This window comes from Schistocerca cancellata, chromosome 8 (genome assembly GCF_023864275.1).
Source record: "Schistocerca cancellata isolate TAMUIC-IGC-003103 chromosome 8, iqSchCanc2.1, whole genome shotgun sequence".
NCBI classification, from domain to species: Eukaryota; Metazoa; Arthropoda; class Insecta; order Orthoptera; family Acrididae; genus Schistocerca; species Schistocerca cancellata.
Window position 1 is genome coordinate 335,764,085 of NC_064633.1, and position 23,041 is coordinate 335,787,125.

A 23,041-nucleotide genomic window follows, 5' to 3' on the forward strand; every position below is an offset into this window, starting at 1 on the left:
TGTATAATGACTTCTGTTCAAGAATTAATCTACCATATAGACGGAGCTATAGGGGAAACATCTTTGATCTACGTTTGAAAACACTTCTGCTGTCTGTCAGACATTTCATTTACATGGGCGGATTGTCAAACAGTTTTATGGCTCCATATTTCACCCATTTCTGTGCCACGTTCGATTCATTAAAATTTGACGCAGATCATTTTTCCTTTTGGTGTAGCGAATATCTCTGTTACTCTCAAATTCAGGTGGACTGCTGATAACAGATTTCACAAAGTGAGACGGTGGTTAATATTCTCATTAATGTGTTTTGTGCAATGTGCACTTTCCTTCTAAGACGTACACAGCGAATGGAAATCTGCAAATTATGTAAACTTACTGACTTCTAACTCTCCAACGCTGGCAATTGTTCTTATGGCAAAACTAGTTGAACCTAAATGTTTCAGCAGGTCTACTGTATGGTTTTTCCAGTTTAAGTTTTCATCAGGTTCCACACCTTATAATTTGGAACATTCTACCCTGCTTATTATTTCTTGTTGGTACGGAAGGTAAAGCAGCTAGGATATTTTTGACTGTGAAAATTGAGACAGTGGAAAATGAGCCAGCCTTCCACCTTTCATGCTGCAGGTGTTAAGGGTAGTGCGCAGGACTTACACGCCGACGACGCCGGGCAGGTCGCCGAAGAAGTCCCTCCTGACGACGCTCTTGTAGTGGACGAGGCACGGCATGGAGGGCCGGAAGGGCGTGGAGCCCTCGTGGCGGTAGACGCGCTCGATCTCGTCGGCGTCGTAGACGAAGAGCAGGTCGGGCCGGCCGACGAGCCCCGCCAGCCGCACCACGTCGCCGTACTGGTCGTGGAGGTCGCGCGACACGCGCGCCAGGTCGGCCACGCTGAACTGGCCCACCACCGGCAGCACGCGCCACGTGTTGCCTGCAGCACGAACGGCCCGTCCCGGCTACACCACTAGCGTTTACATACACCTCAAACGGTTCAAATGGCTCTGATCACTATGGGACTTAACATCTGGGGTCATCAGTCCCCTAGAACTTAGAACTACTTAAACTTAACTAACCTAAGGACATACACACACATCCATGCCCGAGGCAGGATTCGAACCTGCGACCGTAGAGGTTGTGTGCTTCCAGACTGTAGTGTCTAGAACCGCTCGGCCACAACGGCCGGCTCATACACCTCTCATCTGCCATCCAGATGGACAACTTGTCGATACTCTTAATTCCATTTTTGTGTTTTCTCCACCTTTAATATACACTGATCAGCCAGAACATTATGACAACCCACCTAATTGCCAGTATGTCCACCTTTGGCACGGATAACAGCGGCGACGCGTCATAGCATGGAAGCAATGAGGCCTTCGTAGCTGACTGGAGGGAGCAGGCACCACATCTGCACATACAAGTCACCTAACTCCGGGGAGGAGCAGGATGAGCTCTGACGCCACGTTCAATTCCATCCTACATGTGTTCGATCGGGTACAGATCTGCGAGTTGGGAGGTCAGCACATGAACTGGAAGTCGCCACTGAGTTGCACCACACTATTCACCTTGTGACATGGTGCATTATCTTGTTCAAAAATGTTCAAATGCGTGTGAAATTTTATGGGACTTAACTGCTAAGGTCATCAGTCCCAAAGCTTACACATTACTTAACCTAAATTATCCTAAGAACAAACACACACACCCATGCCCGAGGGAGGACTGGAACCTCCGCCGGGACCAGCCACACAGTCCATGACTGCAGCGCCTCAGACCGCGCGGCCATTATCTTGTTGAAAAATGCCAATGCCACCGGGGAACATGACCGTCATGAAAGGGTATAAATGGTCTGCAACCAGTGTACTATACTGCTTGGGCGTTATGGTGCCTTGCACGAGCTCCACTGCACCCATAGATGCCAATGTGTATGTTCTCTAGAGCATAACGGAACCGTCGCCAGCTTGTCAACCCGTGGATGCCAACGTGAATGTCTCCAGAGCGTTACGGATCCGTCACCGACTTATCAATCACCCACAGTACAGGTATCAATAGGCTCTTGCCCTGGAAGACGACGGATCCGCCCCCCCCCCCCCATCGGCAAGATGAAGAACGTATCGGGATTCATCAGACCATGTAGCGTGTGGTTACGTGCCAATTTCAATGGTAGTTGCCGATGTGACGTTAACATTGGCACATGCAAGAGTCGTCGGCTGCGGGGGTCTTAGTTTGGAGAGTTTGATACACTGTGTGTTCAGACACACTTGTACGCTGCCCAGCATTTAAGTCTGATGTTAGGTAGCCACATTTCGCCGCCTGTCTTGTTTTACCAGTCTGCCCAGCCTACGATGTCCGACCTCTGCAATGACGGGTGGGCGCCTAACAACAGGACGTCTGGACGTGGTTTCACCTTGATTTCGCTACGTGTTGAAGGCACTCACCGCAGCACTCCTTGATAACCCGACAAGTCGTGCACTTTCCGAAATGCTCTTGCCCGAGTTTCCAGGCCGTCACGATTTGCAGTAGGTCTAACTCAGATAGATCGCGCGCCTCCCCCATTCTACACAGCGACAGCACGCTCACTGGTACTATATGCTCCGTGCATGTCTCTGAGTAGCAGTCAGTCCTCACCAGGTGACGCTACTATCGCCTGGACGATAGTAGGTCGTTGGTCATAATGTTCTGGCTGATTAGTGTACAAAGGAATTCCTTATTTCACTGTAGAGGATCATTTGAGGTGGGACTACAGACTGCAGATAAAGCTCGATATTGGTCATTCTTTAATCAAAGCGGGCGAGGAGTCTGCCGCTTCGGCTGTGAGGAGAGAGGCTGGCTGGATTTCGATTTTCGGCGATGGAGAGGGTGTCTGGTCGCTCGCTCGGTGACAAAAGCCCTGAGAACGCTGGACGCAGAGAATCTGTCCCGTTCTCGGAAATGTTTGTCAAGAAGCCTTGAGACCCTTGGAGTCGCTGTGGAACCCTGTCGGCTCTGGGAACTGAAGGGCTGTTTCTGAAACCCGAAATGGAGATGTTTGTCAAAAGGCCTTGAGACCCTTGGAGTCGCTGTGAGAATCTGTCCCATTCTCGAAAATGTTTGTCAAGAAGCCTTGAGACCCTTGGGGTCGCTGTGGAACCCTGTCAGCTCTGGGAACTGAAGGGCTGTTTCTGAAACCCGAAATGGAGATGTTTGTCAAGAGGCCTTGAGACCCTTGGAGTCGCTGTGGAACCCTGTCGGCTCTGGGAACTGAAGGGCTGTTTCTGAAACCCGAAATGGAGATGTTTGTCGAAAGGCCTTGAGACCCTTGGAGTCGCTGTGAGAATCTGTCCCGTTCTCGAAAATGTTTGTCAAGAAGCCTTGAGACCCTTGGAGTCGCTGTGGAACCCTGTCAGCTCTGGGAACTGAAGGGCTGTTTCTGAAACCCGAAATGGAGATGTTTGTCAAGAGGCCTTGAGACCCTTGGAGTCGCTGTGGAACCCTGTCGGCTCTGGGAACTGAAGGGCTGTTTCTGAACCCGAAATGGAGATGTGTCGGTGGCCCCCAAGTGTGACTTTCCCGTGGACAGTAATAGCTGTGTTTCTCCGGGCACCGAGGAATTCATCTGGAAGGAGCAAGAGAGGCCAATGACAGCTTGTCGCTGAAGTTGATTGTGAAACTGCCAATCACAAGAGGGCAGAGACCAAGAGTGGCGTAGCGGAGTGCAGGACTGAAAAGAGTAGTGAAGGTATTGAATGTGGTCCGGAGTCGGAGCCTTTAGTGCAATGCTGACAGCGGGGTGAGGAGTTGGAAGAAGTCCGGAGGTCGAGAAGGCAGTTCAGCAAGTACCAGTGGAGAAATGGTTCAAATGGCTCTGAGCACTATGCGACTTAACTTCTGAGGTTATCAGTCGCCTAGAACTTAGAACTAATTAAACCTAACTAACGTAAGGACATCACACACATCCATGCCCGAGGCAGGATTCGAACCAGTGGAGAACGGAGACGCGCAGCGCTCGTTATCAGAGGTAAAGCGCCGTAGTAAACTTTCTGTTGTTTCATTTACAGGTGGGAGCCACTAATTATGATCAGTCGAAGACCGGAGGAATGGCAGTTTGTAGATTTTACTAACTGTCAGGAAGGATTGGAAGTCTCTAAATTTGTAACAGAGGCTAGTTTAAACCTTATTTGTCACAGTGTAAAGAATGAACATTTATTAGACTGTATAAATAGAGAGTCTAGAGGAGACTTTACTTGTCAAAGTGTAAAACATTCGAAATGGATAGCCGGCCTCAGTGGCAGAGCGGTTCTAGGCGCTTCAGTCCGGAACCGCGCGACTGCTGCGGTCGCAGGTTCGAATCCTGCCTCGGGCATGGATGTGTGCGATGTCCTTAGGTTAGTTAGGTTTAAGTAGTTCTCAGTTCTAGGGGACTGAAGACCTCAGATGTTAAGTCCCATACTGCTCAGAGCCATTTGAACCATTTTTTTTATCACAGCTGCCGATAAGGAAAACGGCACTGTAGTCGTGGATGTGGTAATACACAATAGTAAGATGCCTAAACTATTGTCAGTTACTGTGTGCTCCTAGCTAAATGTCGACCGTAGTCATCAGACATCGTAAGAGAGCAGAATGGGACGCTCCGCGGAACTGACGGACTTCGAACGTGGTCAGGTGATTGGGTGTCACTTGTGTCATACATATGTATGCGAGATTTCCACACCCCTAAAAATCCCTAGCTCCACTGTTTCCGATGTGACAGTGAAGCGGAAACGTGAAGGGACACGTGCAGCACAAAAGCGCACAGGCCGACCTCGTTTGCTGACTGACAGAGACAGCCGACAGTTGAAGAGGGTCTAATGTGTAATAGGGAGACATCTATCCCGACCATCATACAGGAATTCCAACTGCATCTGGATCCACTGCAAGTACTATGCCAGTTAGGCAGGAGGTGAGAAGACTTGGATTTCATGGTCGAGTGACTGCTCATAAGCACACATCACACCGGTGAATGCCAAACGACGCCTCGCTTGGTGAAGGAGGTAAACATTGGACGACTGAACAGCGGAAAAACGTTGTGTGGAGTGACGAATCACGGTACACAAAGCGGCCATCCGATGGCAGGGTGTGGGTACGGTGAATGCCCGGTGAACTTCATCTGCCAGCGTGTGTAGTGCCAACAGTAAAATTCGGAGGTGGTGGTGTTATGGTGTGGTTGTGTTTTTCATGGAGGGGGCTTGCACCCCTTGTTGTTTTGCATGGCACTATCACAGAAAAGGCAGAAAAGGCCTACACTGATGTTTTAAGGACCACCTTTCTTCCCACTGTTGAAGAGCAATTCGGCGATGGCGATTGCATCTTTCGACACGATTGAGCACCTTTCATAATGCACGACCTGCGGTGGAGTGGTTACACGACAATAACGTCCCTGTAATGGACTTGCCTGGACAGAGTCCTGACCTGAATCCTATAGAACACCTTTGGGATGTTCTGGAATGCCGACTTCGTGCCAGGTCTCACCGGCCGACATCGATACCTCTCCTCAGTGCAGCACTCCGTGAAGAATGGGCTGCCATTCCCCAAGAAGCGTTCCAGCACCTGATTGAACTTATGCCTGCGAGAGTGGAAACTGTCATCAACGCTAGGAGTGGCCCAACGCCATACTGAATTCCGGCATTACCGATGGAGGGCGCCACGAACTTGTAAGCATTTTCAGCCAGGTGTCCGGATACTTCTGATAACATAGTGTGCCTCCTATTTGTTCAACACAAGTACCCGTCTTATGACTCTTACATTCCGTTTTGGAAGTTTTGGATCTTCAATTCCTTTGTTGTAACATAGTTCACACCCGTTTATTTGTTGTTTTATTTCTGTGAGAGGTCTCGCCTGCTCTCACTATCCATCACATTTATTTGTGACGGTAATACGAGGGTTGGAACTTAAATGGTGGCAAATATTTATTTACGGCTCGTACAAAATAGATAAGTATTTCAGAGTCTTACTGACCTTCAAAGTAGTCACGAGCATTGTGTATAACCCGTTGCCAGCGATGTGGAAGTCGTAGGATACTCTTAGCAGTGCCAGTTGTGTTGAAAATTCGAGCGGCGCGGTCTATTGCCCGACGAACTTGTAGCAGTTCTGAAGCGAATGTCGTGAATTGTTTCCTTCAGTTTAGAAATCGAGTCGAAATTACGAGTCCTTAAGTCAGGAGAGTGCAGTAGGTGGTATAGCACTTAGCAGCCCCATCAGTCGAACAAATCAGTAACAGCTTGCACTGTACATTCTAGAACATTGTGCTGCAAAATGATAGTCAGGTCCTGCAGAAAGTGTCATCACTTTTGTCTCTAAGCTGGTCGTAGGTTGTATTCAAAAAATGAACAGCATAGAGACAGAACTAGGTCTTTGCAACAGGGTAACGTAATTTCGTGCAAAAATGTTGAGCCAATAGATAGGTTGTCGAAGTGATTACGTTCCCAATGATGCGTAGTGGGCATTTTTCTCGAGGATCTTGGGTAAGTCATAAATTCTAGATGATACACATATCTTGAGAATGAGGCTCCTCGCAGCATAATACTGTAGCTCCAAGATTCCGAGAGAAGAAATCATCTGAAGAGTGGATTTGTAGCACATTATAGCTGCCAAATCAGACATTTGTCAGGAGAACGAGAAAAAATAACTGTGTAATTCTGTTTGTGCATAACTGACTAGTATCCAAAAAGTGAGAAGGTATTCTGATACCACTGAGTTATGCGACTCGTCGTATCGCCATAAAAATAATGAACAACGTCAAAGTGCCATATCAGGCAACTGACTGGTTCTGAGAGCCAATAAGAAAGTTTTTACAAGTAGATTCTTCCAAAGAAGAAAGCAGCAAACAGCTATTGTTAATAATGCTATTTCATTTACTGAAATAGCGCCGTTAGTGGTTTCGAACCGACAGGTTCATCTTCAGACGGTTGCTCACGATTATATTATTTCTGCTGTTGTATACATTAGTTGTTGGCTGCTTTTTTCGAGCAGCTAATGTAAATAACAACAAATGTAATATAAACGTGAACGACCCTCTGAAGAGGAACCTGTCGAATCGAAAGAGGTAACGACACTATTTATGTAAGTAAATAATAACAGTGGCTAGTTGTTGTTTTCATCTTTGCAAACTACAACTTGTAGTTTGTACACAATTACCATCTCAAAAAAGTCAATTTTTGACAAAATCGGGTAGAAAGTTTTTGTTTCAAACGTTGTCACGACGTTTTATTTGTGACAGTTCAAGTACAAAAATACAGCAGTAGCTTTTTCGTTACCATATTAGAACTGTAGCCAACAGAAATAACTTCTTTTAAATTTTAGAAATGAGGCAAGCAAAGCTTGGCACAAAAATCTTACGCTATCCACTAACACATGTATGACTTTCCCCATGGTTGGGCACCTAGATCAAATCTAGGAACATGAAAAACAGTAGCAAGAACACAACAGCGCTGAACATGCGTTTCCTGAAAAAAAAATGTTCTTAGGACGTTTCCCATTACCACTCTCACTCTCTTGAAAGGAATAACATTTCAGAGCAGAAGGAGACGACATGACAACGTTTTACGAGCTCTCTCTATAGCACTCATTTTCAAAGATCCGATACCGCCACAGACGAAATTAAAGCGCCCTTGGAACTACAGAACAGAATCTTTAACACAGCTGCCGGCCAGAGTGGCCGAGCGGTTCTAGGCGCTACAGTCTGGAACCGCGCGACCGCTACGGTCGCAGGTTCGAATCCTGCCTCGGGCATGTATGTGTGTGATGTCCTTAGGTTAGTTAGGTTTAAGTAGTTCTCAGTTCTAGGGGACTGTTGACCTCAGCAGTTAAGTCCCATAGTGCTCAGAGCCATTTGAACCATTTTTTTTTTTAATCACAGCTGCCGATTAGGAAAACGGGACTGTAGTCATGGATGTGGTAATACGCAATAGTAAGATGCTTAAACTATTGTCAGTTACTGTGTGCTCCTAGCTAAATTTCGACCGTACCTCCAGCGTTACACGTCTCTAACTCTGTTGTCTTTATTATTATGGTAACTACGTTGATCATTTTGTACAACCGTCTGATGCTCTGAGAAACCTTCTTACAGTCATTTTGACATTATTTGCCCATAAAAACAGCTTTTTTCGTTTCATACTTCTAGCTGAGGATGTTAATAGGGGATATTGACTGGAAGTCGTATTTACTTGCAGATGACCTTCAGTAATTACCACTTTCACACTGAGACACAGATGGCGAAGTGCAAGTCGTATTTACTTGCAGATGACCTTCAGTAATTACCACTTTCACACTGAGACACAGATGGCGAAGTGCAAGGTAACAATAGGTAGCCCTGGACTGCATCTCCTCAGAGCAGTAGTTCGTAACTGTTTAGCCTCTTGTTGACACATATTTGCCAACACAAGCCCGAGTGCGAAGTGCTGACTACATTGACAGAGATGTTAAGTGAAATGCGGTATGAAAGCATGACTCGGCTAATATGAGGGGGCTGAGTGCACAGGATGAGTGTCGTTCTATATAAAGGAAGCTGTAATGATAGATGAAACGCTGGAAAGGTTCCACGATGACAAGTAGTGTTTTAATGAATAACGTTGAATATCAGATCGCTATATTGGTCAAAAGTATCCGTACACATATCAGAGTACATTAATATCGGGTGTCTCCGCTCTTCACCTTTATGACAGTTTGAATGCTGGGGACATTTTCTGTGAGGTACCTCACTTTCTGTGAGGTAATGGCAGACCATTCTTCCTCAAGAGCCGAAACCAGAGAAGGTAGTAATGTTGGACTATGGGGTCTTTAGTGCAGTCGACGTTACAACTCATCACAAAGGTGTTCCAAAAGGGGGTGAATTAGATATTTTGGAAGAGTTACAAATTTTTATGCACCAATCTCGTGACCCATTTTCAGTGTTGAGTGAGTAGCTCATTTTTGGATGTACTTGCGCCACTTTCCTTCATTCTACCTAAATTTTGTGCTATCCTTTTTGCGCTATGTTATTTTAGGCAGATGTATTATTCACGAGCACACTTTTTCATACATTTCTTTCTTGAGGCTCTGAGTCCCTGACAGCTTTGTATTTAATTTACTTATTACTTTTTCTATGCTATGCACAGTATTTCACTTATTACTTATTTTAACGTTCTTACTTGTACGATCTCCCTCACACTGTCCTATGTATGTCACATTTTTATGTTTAATTATGCGTGCACTGCATTTAATGTGTTTGCTGGAGGGTTTGAGTCCCTGACATCTTTTAAATGTAAAATATTTTGCTTATTTATTATATTTTGTTGTGTTAACGCTTACACATTTCGAAAGCATTATTACGCCCTCAATACTGCTTTGTATTCCTGGGGCTTTGTTACATTATTTCATGTATTTCACATTTATCTTGATTTAGTTTAGAATTTTTCCATTACCTGATCCTGCGAGAGCATGTATTTGTGTTTATGCTGCGACTGTCTTTTTCCTGTTTTCTTTTTTTTACGTTGGAATTTCATATATTTTATTGTATATCACTATGTCGTATGGTTCACACTTTTTGTCAACACGTCATTTGTGCATAATTTTGATTTTGTATAATTGGTTTGTATACTTTACGCATATTATTTTACATATTAGTTCTACTGATGACACTTTATAACAATGTAAAAATTGTTTTAAGGCTTGTTGTTTAACTTACTTGCTTTGTATAACTTTCTCAAAGTTATGTTTTACAGTTTTTATGTAAATAAATTTAAATTTTTAATTCCGTTTTCACCGCCATGCGGCACCGCCTTTGTATGCTTCACCGCCTTCTGGTGACGTAAATTGTCTACCTAGAAAGCATGATGTAGTTTTGATTAGTCTGCCATGACAGCTGTATCAGTTACAACGTGTGTTTATACATTTGAATACCTAGATTATCATGATGCGTGCGTCAATATGATGAAAGTTAGCAATGCTTGTTCTCTTGTCATGTTGCTTTGTATACCTTTGCATATTTTCTGTCATTTGTATTTTTGTTTCCAGACCGTCTGGTCATGGGTACCTCTCGAAACGAGATTAATTAAGTCATTGCTTTTGTAACTAGTGGCATTTCATTTAGGGACCAGTTCAGCAATTTTGCAGCATTCATATTGATTTGCAGTATAGTTGCGTTCTCCCTGTGTGACTTTATGTCACAATTACAGTATTCCATTGGGTTCAAGTCGGGACTGGGCAGGCAGTTCCATTTCGTGACCGTTCTTGTCCACAGACCATTGCTTCACAGATGCTGCTTAATGACAGCCATGCCATGCCGATACAAACAGTTATCGCCTCCGGACTCTTCCGCTATTGTATATAGTATACACCGTTGTAAAATTTGTTTATATTCTTCCACATTCAGCATTTTCTTAAGCTCAATGAGCGGACAACAGCCTAACCACAGTAAACGCCCCAAACCACCACACCGTCATCTGTCACTACGAATCACTCGTGTCCAGTCATTCAGTATCCAGTGACGTCGCTATTTACACCACCTCAAGGTCGCTCAGCACTGACTACAGAAATATATGGCTTATGAGGAGCTGTACAGCCATTGTATCCCATTCCTTTTAACCCCCTAAGGACAGGTTTTTTGCTGGCTGGACTGCTGGTAGCTCTTTGGAACTCATGAGTGAGTCCTTCAGTTGATTTCGTGGAGTTTTTATAACCACGTTTCACAATGTTGGACGGTGTCGACCTGTCCAAATTTGTTACTCAGGTAACATCTAATGGCAAGTCCATGTCCGACGTCACTGAGGCCTCTTGTCCCTCATTCTATTCTGAGAGTCTTCCTTCTGAAAAAATAATACTTCCTGCCTCATTTTATAAGGGGCGTTCAAAAAGAAACGAGCCGGACGCATAATTACAGAAACCAGTACCTGTATGTTACAACTATTGACCCTGGCTGTTGAGACACTTGTCCCACTGTGACACAAGACGATGAATGGCTGTCTCATAAAATTTCCAGTGCTGTGATGTTAACCAGTTCCTCACGTAAAGCTGGACGTCGTCGTGTGAGGTGAATCGTTTGCCCCTAAGAGCCTTTTTAAGGGGACCAAAAATTCATTCTTTCTGATTCACTTCCTGCAGCACGGGACAACAGTGAATGCCCAGCATTACCCGCAAATCTTGACCATCCTTCGCCAAGCGATCAAATCAAAACGACCAGACAGTCTCACCTGTGGTGTCATTCTGCTCCACGACAGTGCTGAGCCTCATACGGCCAACACAGTCGCGGCACTCCTGCAAAAATTCAAATTGGAGGTTCTCGGCCACCCTCCATACAGTCCGGACCTCTCTCCCTGTGATTACGCCATTTTTGGTCCCCTTAAAAAGGCTCTGAGGGGCAAACGATTCACCTCGGACGACGACGTCCAGCTGGACGTGCGGAACTGGTTAACATTGCAGCCCTGGGAATTTTATGAGACAGCCATTCATCGCCTTGTGTCACAGTGGGACAAGGTCTCAACAGCCAGGGTCAATGTTTCTAAGATATAGGCACTGGTTTCAGTAATTATGCCTCCGGCTCGTTTCTTTCTGAACTCACCTTACGCACTGGTTGCTCTACCCCTCGTGATATCTAATGACAAATTCCGCGTTATATAGTGGCGTCGTGATACTTTTTTTAATCAGAGAGTTCCTTTTCTGTAAGCAGAGAGTTTATAATGATGCCTCTCATGTTAGATACAGTACGCGAGCACGGTTCTGGAGGGAGAGGGGGGGGGGGAGGGAGGGTTAAATAACTTTCTTTGCTAGGTCATTTCAGAGAGAGAGCCTTCTTTTGTTCGTAGATTTCTTTCTCTTTCTTATAGCCTCCTCAGGTGATTTTATTATTATATTACTAATTTCTTTCAATTCTTCATTTATGTTTACGTTTACTTTTTAATCTTTTAACATTCGATCTATTTCCCTTTGATATAAATGTCTCAGTCTGGAATCTTACGGAATGACTATTCTGAAGCCTTCCTCTGCCAGTGTACATGTTTTAAAGTCTGTACTGTGCTGTGGCAATTTTATTTTGCGAGAGGTGTTCAAAAGAAAAGTTACGAATGGACCCTGTGGACGTAATTGAAGTCTTTATTGAAAGGTAATCATCAGACACCTTGTGACTGTGACGGAAACCAGTCCTCCAGTGTGTCCTCCAGTTCGTTGTTCGAGGTGAAGCGCTGCCCTTTGAATTTTTATTTTTTATTTGCTTTTTAATTTTTTTATTTTTGTTTATTTATTTTTTCTTGCGTACCAAACACAAGGAAGTCGCCGGGTGACATGTTCGGGCTTTAGGGCGAATGCTCAAGCTGTTCCCACTTTAACCTTGTGTGACCTTGGATGCGACTCACCCCATCCGTGAGTAGCCCAAGTCTCTCGCTCTTGATGGACATGCGTAGGCTACGGAGCGTCTCACAATACACGCCATTATTAGCGGTTTTATCCGTGCTCGAGGAATTCGATGCGTATCGGACCTCGGACGTATAAAAAGGCGCTGATCATCACCTCGCTTGCTGATGCCACAGCTCTGAGTCTTTTAGGGGGAGGTGACACATGCGCACAACCATGCCGGACACTATATTCGCGTTTTTAGCTGTCTCGCTACGTTATCCCACAGGGGCATACGCAAATTTCAACCGGTTGGATGGTAACGACGTTTCGTACCTTTCCATTTGAACGGTCCTAGAAACCACCAGGAAGTGCTCCCAATGTATGTCGTACCCTATTTGTACTCCAATATCTTGTACTAAAGGTGTGGTTTTGTAATTTATGAGGCTAGAGTCACTGACTGACCTGAAATTTCCTTACAAATTAAAACTTTGTGCCGGGCGCGGATTCGAACCCGAGACCTTAGCCTTTCGTGGGCATGTGCTCTACCGACCTTTCCGAGCACAGTACGCCCTTGCCGCCACATATTCACTTCTGGCAGTCCCTGATTTCAGTGCACATTCCGATGCAGATTAGAAATTCATTCTAGAATGACTAAACTGCCCCCCCCCCCTTTCCATGTCAAGTACATTTACCGATATTTTTATGTCGATAAAACAATTTTTTATCCTCAGATAATTAAACATTGCGAGATCTCTTAGCTTTTCACCATACCAATTCTTATAATTTTCTCCATTAATTCCAACTATTCTTTTGAAGGCGTATTTGCTGCCCTTCCGTTAAAATAATAAATAATGTTGGCGAAAAGCGCTGCAAGAGGTTAGCAATTAAGCTGTGTAACGGACCTTATGTCTGTTTTAGAAACGCCGGCCACGGTGGCCGAGCGGTTCTAGGCGCTACAGTCTGGAACCGCTCGTCCACTACGGTCGCAGGTTCGAATCCCGCCTCGGGCATGGCTGTGTGTGATGTCCTTAGGTTAGTTAGGTTTAAGTAGTTCTAAGTTCTAGGGAACTCAGAAGTTAAGTCACATAGTGCTCAGAGCCATTTTTTTGTTTTAGAAACGGCGGATTACAAAAATGGGACGAATATCGGTAAATATGATGTACATGTAGGGACTAACACTGTAATTTCAGAAAAAAAAAATGAATGATTTATTCAAGAGAAAGAGCTTCACAAATTGAGCAAGTCAGTAACTCATTGATCCAGCTCTAGTCCTCATGCAAGCATTTATTCGGCTTGGCATTGACTGATTGTGATGTTGGATGTCCTCATGAGCGATAACGTGCCAAGTTCTGTACAACTGGCGCCTTAGATCGTCAAAATCCTGAGCATGTTGGAGGGCCCTGCCCATAATGCTCCTAAAGTTCTCAATCTGGGAGAGATCTGGGGGACCTTGCTGGCCAAGGTTGGGTTTGGCAAACATGAAGACAGGCAGTAGAAACTGTCGCCTTGTGCAAGCGGGCATTGTCTTGGTGAAATGTGAGCCCAGGGTGGCTTGCCATGAAGGGCAAGAATGTCGTAGAGCAAACAATCCTGTTGGACGAACTGAGAATTATACTAGAGGTTGAAAATACCGCTTCAGTTGTAAATTTGTTTTACCATCAAGACCGGTTTCGGGCTGTCATAAGGAGGATGGGCTTAGGAGAGCCCGAAACCGGTCGTGATGATAAAACAAATTTACAACTGAAGCGGTATTTTCAACCTCTAATGTCGTAAAGGTACCGCTGTGCTGTAAGGGTCCTTCGGATGACAACCAAAATGGTCCTGCTATGAAATGAAATGGCACTCAGGTCGCCACTCCTTATTGTCGGATCGTATAACAGTCGTATAGCGGACGACAGTCATGTTGATACCCCCACCACGTCTGGGTCGTCTTCAGACAAGTCTTCGGCCTGGAGTCTCATTGACTGGAGAAGAATAATCTTCAATGGTGAGTCCCGCTTCGAACTGAATCCAGTCGACCAAAGAAGTGCATGGAGACGCCTAAGTGCCTGGGGCCCCCCGCGACAGCGGTGGGATACCAACCTGAGTGACACTCACCATATGGCCCGACAGCCAGAAGTGATGGTGTCGGGTTCAGTTCTTTTCATAGCAGGACTTTTTGATTGTCATCCGCAGCACTCTTGCAGCACAGCGGTGGGTCTACGATATTCTGCGCCCCATGTTGCTGTCCTTCGTAACAAGTCATCCTGGGATTGCATTTCAGAAAGTTAATGCCCCCCTGCACATGACGAGAGTCTCTACTGCTTGTCTTCTTGCTTGTCAAAGCCTACGTTGACCAGCAACGTCCCTGCATCTCTCCAAAATTGGGAACGGTTGGAGCATTATGGGCAGGGCCTTCCAACTGTCCCCGGATTCTGACGATCTAACGCGTCAGTTGGACAGCAGTTGGCACGATATCCCTCAGAAGGACATCGAACAATACTATCAATTAATGCCAAGCCGAATAACTACTTGCTTAAGGACCAGAGATGGACCAGTGCCTTATTGACTTGCTCTCTTGAACAAATCAACCAATTTTTGTGAAATGGTGGTCCTTCGCTTTTCTGCACATTCGTCTTTCGTCCCAATGGGATAACTCCTCCGTGGTGCACCCTTTTTTTGTCTTAGAGTTTATTTCGTTCATATGGACTGCTATTGACGTTCATCAATGATTAATAATGTAGAAACGAAACAATGTTATGCCTCGGCTGAATTATGGCTAGAGCAAAACACATATCTGGATCGTCTTCTATCGAACATGGGACCCGAAGATCCCTTTCTTTCTACTCTTTACTTCATTATGCTGAAGAGTCCAAGGAGACGCCGCGTCTTACCTATGATGGGCAGCGGCTTGGGCCCCGGCACCTCACTGTAGGGGCGAGGGCGGTGCAGGGCAGCGCTGGCGTGCGGACACTCTGCGGGGGCTGTGGCGGCGGTGACTGGGGGCGGTGGAGGCGGCGGTGGGGGTGGCGGGGGCGGAGTGGACAGCTGGCGGCACCAGGTGGCGCGCGCGGCGCTCCAGCTGCGACAAGCCATCTCAGCAGGCTACGCGACTGCGTCCCGCTGGAAGCACAACACACGTCACTGCTGAATCCGACAATTCCATAGTAACATTCTAGTGAGAAACAGTGCTGCACTTCTTATTAATAATCTCTCTCTCTCTCTCTCTTTCTCTTTCTCATCCGCCTGATTAGGCAAGTGCGTTAAACGCCGCTTCTGGGACTCTGATACATATCGAATCTTCTTTGGGAACGAGGGCTGGTGAGCCGGCCAGTCTGGACGTGGATTTTAGGCGGGCTGAATACATGGCAAGTATCCACGTCCCGCCTCAGATACATGTTACACAAGCGTTTGTACAAGGGATTATTTCTGTACGCATGTGGAAGGGGTTCATAGATTCCATCCTGGGGGTGAATGAGAGACTGATGATCATACCTGTTAGACTCTTCAAATCCTTAAATGGCAGCAGCTGTAACGTATCTTCCTGAAGTATATAGGTCACAATACCGCCTGTAACATTTGCGACATGGTAGGAAGGAAATTTTGAGTGTTACATTCCACCTACTTCATTACAGTCACAGTGGGGAAAAGAATGCCGAAAGAAGTCGGCCATAGCCTTCTGAAGAAACTACTTGTCATTTACATAAATCGGTTTACGGAGACCGCTAAGTAAAATGAAATTAAGGTGGTTGCCAGGACACCCTGGAGAGTAGGTTCAGGTACCTTTTTATTTTTACATGCACATTAGTTTGTCCCTTCCCATAGTTTGTAATAGCGTAGATGACTTGATAAGTGTGTAGAATTTAGTGGAGTGTATGTATGATGAAAACGAGAAGGAACAATGTCAGGTGAAGTATATTATGAACAGATATTCATTCATTAGACGTTGCGGATGACTTTATGATTTAATCAAACTATCTTGACCATTATTTCTTTTGTCCTGTCAGCCGAATGCAAATGTTGAATATTTCTTCCAACTGAAAGATCCAAACTAAAACTGTGTGCCGGGCCGAGACTCGAACTCGGGACCTTTGCCTTTCATATCAGCGCCCACTCCGCTGCAGAGTGAAAATCTCATTCTAGCAAGATCCAAACCTACCGTCTAATCGCCATCAGTTATGTTAGCAACATCGGCTACGGAACTGGTTGCACTACCTAAATTATGAAAAGAAGGAAGATTGGGTTTAACGTCCCGTCGGCATTGAGGTCATTAGAGAGGGAGCACAAGCTCGGAAGGTGTTAAAGATGGGGAAGGAAATCGGCCGTGCTCTTCAAAAGAACCATCCCAGAATTTCCCCGGAGTGATTTAGGGAAATCACAAAAAACCTAAATCTGGATGGCCGTTTGCAGGTTGGAACCGTCGTCCTCCCGGACGCAAGTCCAGTATGCTAACCACTGTACCACCTCGCCCGTTACCTAAATTATAATTATCATAATAGTAATTTAAAAGGAAATACTATTTCGTACTGCTCAGAAGAACTGGCAGCGAGTAACGGTGAAAGGATTCATCGCTAACAATACAATTGCAAACATAACGTTCACACAGTTCGTGACCAGCCGGATCACGAAAGTAAACTGAGTCCGCTAGAACTCAGTGGACTCGGCAAATTTCAGAGGGAAAGAGAGGGAGAGAGAGAGAGAGAGAGAGAGAGAGAGAGAGAGAGAGACTGTCTACTTAGAATTCCTAGCTCTTTGAAGAGGTGCAGGCCAGGTGGCTGTGCCGGCCGGAATGGCCGGGCGGTTCTAGGCGCTTCAGTCTGGAGCCGCGCGACCGCTACGGTCGCAGGTTCGAATCCTGCTTCGGGCATGGATGTGTGTGATGTCCTTAGGTTAGTTAGGTTTAAGTAGTTCTAAGTTCTAGGTGACTGATGACCTCAGAAGTTAAGTGCCATAGTGCTAAGAACCATTTGAACCAGGTGGCTGTGCGTGCTTTCATTCACACTGCACGCTTTTCCTCAAACTTCTTCGTAGGTGACAAATTACGTTAAAAAATAATACCATAAACCTTTTGTGAGCGTAAAAATGAAAAATATGTTCGGATACTGATTTGTTTGTTTCCTAAAATAGCAGTTAAATGAACAGAAAAAAATGATGATCTTGGCTGTTCCTTTGAGTTGAAAATTTCATCAACGTATACATCAAAAATAATTGGGACATGATTGCTATTCACAGACTCTTGTTGATCAGCTATATTAATATATGGCGTAAGTCCGTTTGAAAAAGTATATGTTTTAACCTATAGTAGCCAATTATTTTTTCTATCGGCTCCCGGTTTCAGAGGCCAGTACCATACTCAATAATCTCCTTGCAGGCGGACGTCACGTACACTTCCCACATAGGTAGCCAACAGGCAAAATAAATAAATTGCGACTATAGGCTAAACCCCACAACTTTTCAGTATTGTATTGGTCGCTGTTCCACCAACAGCACGTCGGGAATATGTAGTAAATATGTGTGTTGTAGAGAACTGAATAAACCATGTTTTCTTTTTCCAAATTCATGGAGAGGCCATTTTCAGAGAAGCACTTATTAACAATTTGAAAAACGTTTTAACAATTTCTTCTGCTGTGCCACTCTAACCAGACTAATTATAAAATTAGTTTAACCTGAAAATACTGCCATCTTTGCTGTATGCATGTTCAGAGGAAGGTATTCACATACGTACGGAATAAGATTAAACCAAAACTTGAACCCCTTCGGACTCCACTCTCGATTTACTAAAATTTTCTCCTCTTTCAGCATAGATTGAATTATTCGGCCTGCTTTTACATATTTTTTTTTGAATTATTCGGACAAGGTGTATGTAACACCACTAATTCCTCTAAATTTAAGCTCTTCTGAGATACAGACATGATTTGGACAGATCACAAGAAACACCAAAACACCAGACACTTAGTGAAAATTACTTATTTAAGTCTTGTAATGTTTGATGAACAAAAATGCAAATGCCACTGTCAGTCCAGTAGCCTGGAGACCGGCGTGACGAACGTTTCCTAGGAGGCAAACAAACTTAACGACGTACTGGGTGAGAGTGGCAGGAGCGAGTTCCCTCAGCTTGCAGCGAGTACGAGCTCTACTTTCCAGGGCTCTCTTTCTCTTTTACTGCCGCTCGATCTCTAATCTGCTATTGCAACGTAGTGAAAGTAGCTGCATTCTGCACATCAATGAATATGACCTGCGTGAACTGTACGTGCTTATTCAGCACAGATAAGAAGTCTTGGAAAATAAATGTAATGGAATACTGATCGAAAGGTGAACTGCAGGTTCTAGTGTCCAACGGGCACAATATTTCGACGATCGGACGTGTCGCCATCGTCAGATGCGCTGACGGTCTGAGCTCCTGGGGCACGTGGCCGACTTATATCCCCTCTCCCTGCGAGCCGCTCCTTCCGGGGTCCGCGCCCGCGGCTGCATGTCGGCGGTCTCGGAGACGATAGCGTCGGCTGCGATAGCGTTGATGTAGGAGCTCTGAACCCCCTGGTCGCCAGATCGTTTTCTTTGTTGAAAGTCTTCTTAATTAAACTCGTTTCAAGCCTTCCTAAGATTACGGCCGCACTATCTGTTGATGAGATCGTCCCTCGTGCAAAGTTCTATGGTCTCTCTAACGACACTGTCCCAGTATTTGGGTGTCTGCGCCAAGATCATAGTACGTTCGTATTACATCGCGTGATTCTCGGACAAACAGTTCTCTGCGATCGCTGACATTAAGGGATATGTGAGTCAAGTGTGCCTCTGGTGTTTTCGGGAACGACGTTCGACGGTGCGTACTTTCTCTCCAATACGTATCTTTCCACATTGACATGTTTACACATCGACACGGAATCTGGTGTGCGCCGGCCTTCCGCAAACCGAGATCATCTTTCACGCTTATGAATAACGCTCGTATTTTATTGTAAGAGAAAAAAGTTTTTACTCGGTGTTTCTTAGATATGCGTCCGATTTAATGAAATATTGCCAGCGTAATACCTACCGCCATGTAGTTGTGACTTTTCAGCTGTTCTTTTACAGAAAGTATAAAAGTCAATACGATATGAAAATAATAACAAGCCTCTCACGAAACGTAACAACCAGGGGAGTAAAGCCGAATACTTTACTCTTTTGCGCATAGTGATCGTGCACTTCTGGGGGAAAAATGGTTCAAATGGCTTTGAGCACTATGCGACTTAACTTCTGAGGTCATCAGTCGCCTAGAACTTAGAACTAATTAAACCTAACTAACCTAAGGACATCGTACACATCCATGCCCGAGGCAGGATTCGAACCTGCGACCGTAGCGGTCGCTCGGTTCCAGACTGTCGCGCCTAGAACCGCACGGCCACTCGGGCCGGCCTTCTGGGGCATAACAGTATGGTGTTGGTGAACTAGACGGCATGACAATATCATGTCGCTTTACATGTGACCATACGGATCAGACACAGCACACTTTATGTATACAGGGTGGTCCATTGATACTGACCAGGCCAAATATCTCACGAAATAAGCATCAAACGAAAAAAATACAAAGAACGAAACTCGTCTAGCTTCAAGGGGGAAACCAGATGCCGCTATGGTTGGCACGCTAGTTGGCGCTGCCATAGGTCAAACGGATATCAACTGCGTTTTTTAAAATAGGAACCCCATTTTTTATTACATATTCGTGTAGTGGGTAAAGAAATATGAAAGTTTTAATTGGACCACTTTTTTCGTTTTGTGATAGTTGGCGCTGTAATAGTCACAAACGTATAAGTACGTGGTATCACGTAACATTCCGCCAGTGCGGACGGGATTTGCTTCGTGATACATTACCCGTGTTAAAATGGACCGTTTACCAATTGCGGAAAAGATCGATGTCGTGTTTATGTAAGGTTATTGTGATTAAAATGCCCAACGGGCGTGTGCTGTGTATGCTGCTCGGTATCCTGGACGACATCATCCAAGGGTCCGGACCGTTCGCCGAATAATTAAGATTATTTAAGGAAACAGGAAGTGTTCAGCCACATGTGAAACGTCAACCACGTCCTGCAACAAATGATGATGCCCAAGTAGGTGTTTAAGCTGTTGTCGCTGCTACTCGGCACATCAGTAGCAGACAAATTGCGCGAGAATTGGGAATCTCAAAAACGTCGGTGTTGAGAATGTTACATCAATACAGATTGCACCTGTACCATATTGCTTTGCACCAGGAATTACATGGTAACGACTTTGAACGTCGTGTACAGTTCTGCCACTGGGCACAAGAGAAATTCCGGGACGATGACAGATTTCTTGCACGCGTTCTATTTAGCGACGAAGCGTCATTCACCAACAGCGGTAACGCAAACCGACATAATATGCACTATTGGGCAACGGAAAGTCCACGATGGCTGCGACAAGTGGAACATCAGCGACCTTGGCGGGTTAATGTATGGTGCGGCATTATGGGATAATTGGCCCCCATTTTATCGATGGCAATCTAAATTGTGCAATGTATGCTGATTTCCTACGTAATGTTCTCCCGATGTTACAAGATGGTTCACTGCATGACAGAATGGCGGTATACTTCCAACATGATGGATGTCCGGCACATAGCTCGCGTGCGGTTGAAGCGGTATTGAATAGCATATTTCATGACAGGTCGTCGAAGCACCATACCATGGCCCGCACGTTCACTGGATCTGTCGTCTTCGGATTTCTTACTGTGGGGAAAGTTGAAGGATATTTGCTATCGTGATCCACGACAACGCCTGACAACATGCGTCAGCGCATTGTCAATGCATGTGCGAATATTACGGAAGGCGAACTAGTCGTTGTTGAGAAGACTGTCGTTACACGTATTGTCAAATGCATTGAGGTTGACGGACATCATTTTGAGCATTTATTGCATTAATGTGGTACTTACAGGTAATCACGCTGTAACAGTATGCCTTCTCAGAAATGATAAGTTCACAAAGGTACATGTATCACATTGGAACAACTGAAATAAAATGTTCAAACGTACCTACGTTCTGTATTTTAATTTAAAAAACCTATCTGTTACCAACTGTTCGTCTAAAATTGTGAGCCATATGTTTCTGACTGTTACAGCGCCATCTATCACAAAGCGAAAAAAGTGGTCCAACTAAAACATTCATATTTCTCTGCGTACTACACGAATATGTAATAAAAATGGGGGTTCCTATTTTTAAAAAAATACAGTTGATATCTGTTTGACCTATGGCAACGCAATCTAGTGGCCAACCATAGCGCCATCTGGTTTCCCCCTTCAAGCTAGGCAAGTTTCGTTTTTCGTAGTTTTTTCGTTTGACGCTTATTTCGTGTGATATTTGGACCGGTCACGATCAATGGACCACCCTGTATACTCGATGTCTTCTGTTCTTTCACTCTAATAGTTATCCCATACAATAGAGCAGTGTTCAAGTATGGGTCATACATTTTTTTAATTTTTAGGATTCCATACCTCAGTCCAGTCGATAAACACGGAACCCGTATAGGATCCCTTTCTTGTCTGTATGTCTTTTGTCTTTCCGTCCGACTATTAGAACCCATTTTTTCTCAGGCGCGAGTAGACATATCAAGTTGAAATGTATGTCTTGTACTAAGGTCTACGGTAGCTTGTCTGTCTAAAAAATTGAAATCTATAACTTAATGCAAGCAAAAGTTGGGATCATTTATGTCCCATGTTTTGATACTTGCAAATTCCCTCATCAAAACCTAAAATTGATGAAATTTGACAAGAAGCAAGGTTTCACAATACAACTAAATTCCGAAAATTATTAATTTGTAATTATATAATCGTTTTGTCATTTGTCGTACGACTATCTGTCTGTGCCTTCGTCTGTTAAGATGACTTTGTCTCAGGAATGGGTAGAGGTATCAAGTTGAAATCTACGTCACATACTGAGGTCTGCGGTCCCTTGACGGCTTAATAAATATAAGCTTCTGAGTCAGTGCAGTGAAAAGGTACGGCTATTTATGTCACATATTTTGATAATTGTAAACTCACTCATCAAAAGCCATAGATTAGTTCCCTTTCATCTAGAATCACGAAATGTGGCAAGAAGCAATGTTTCGTAGTGCAAATAAAGGAAAACTTTCGAAAATAGTTAATTTATAATTATATCACACAAAAATATTTGTTTAGTCGTTTGTCATCCGACGCCAGACATAAAATTAATATATTCTCGGAAGTCTTGGATTTCCCTGGACCGGCACCTTGCCAGTATCGATGTGGATAACAGACGAAAGTCGTCGGGTATATCGATTCCTGGGACTGATGAACGGTCTAAATACATCATTAAATTTTTACGGAACCCTAAGAGCGTGTGTCGTATTCGCACCTGGCAAATTTTGTTTGGTATGCAAACTGGTTCGTCCGCCTCTTTAGCTCCGTGGTCAGCGTACTTGGCAGTTACGCAGAGGACTCGGGTACAATTCCCTATTGTGCCAGTGATTTTTCCCTAGTAGGAATTCAGGACTGGGGTGCAGTCAGCCTCGCGATGCCAATTGAGGAACTATTTGAGTGAGAAGTAGCGGCTTCAAGGTCAAAAAAGACGTCAACGACCGGGAGTGCAACATGCTGACGCCACGGCCCTTCAGAACGCGTCCGTGTGCCATCGTTGGCAGAGGATGACATGGCGGCCGATAGGTGCCGATTGGCCCATCTAGTACTAATCGCGGAGCTCTGCTTTTGCTTTGCGATCTTTTCTGTAAGCTGCCCACAGTGCAAGACGAG

General features: G+C 44.8%; 1 protein-coding gene across 1 annotated transcript in view; it reads right to left on the reverse strand.

Moving 5' to 3' along the window:
- Positions 1–15,387, reverse strand: part of LOC126095553 (probable cytochrome P450 301a1, mitochondrial) — an 86,386-nt gene extending 70,999 nt beyond the window's left edge. Inside the window, exons 1-2 of the mRNA XM_049910331.1 lie at positions 15,186–15,387; positions 652–928 (exon numbers count right to left, since the gene is read on the reverse strand). Coding sequence (XP_049766288.1) covers positions 652–928; positions 15,186–15,387 — 479 coding nt within the window. The remainder of the gene's footprint in view (positions 1–651; positions 929–15,185) is intronic.
- Positions 15,388–23,041: the final 7,654 nt, after the last annotated feature.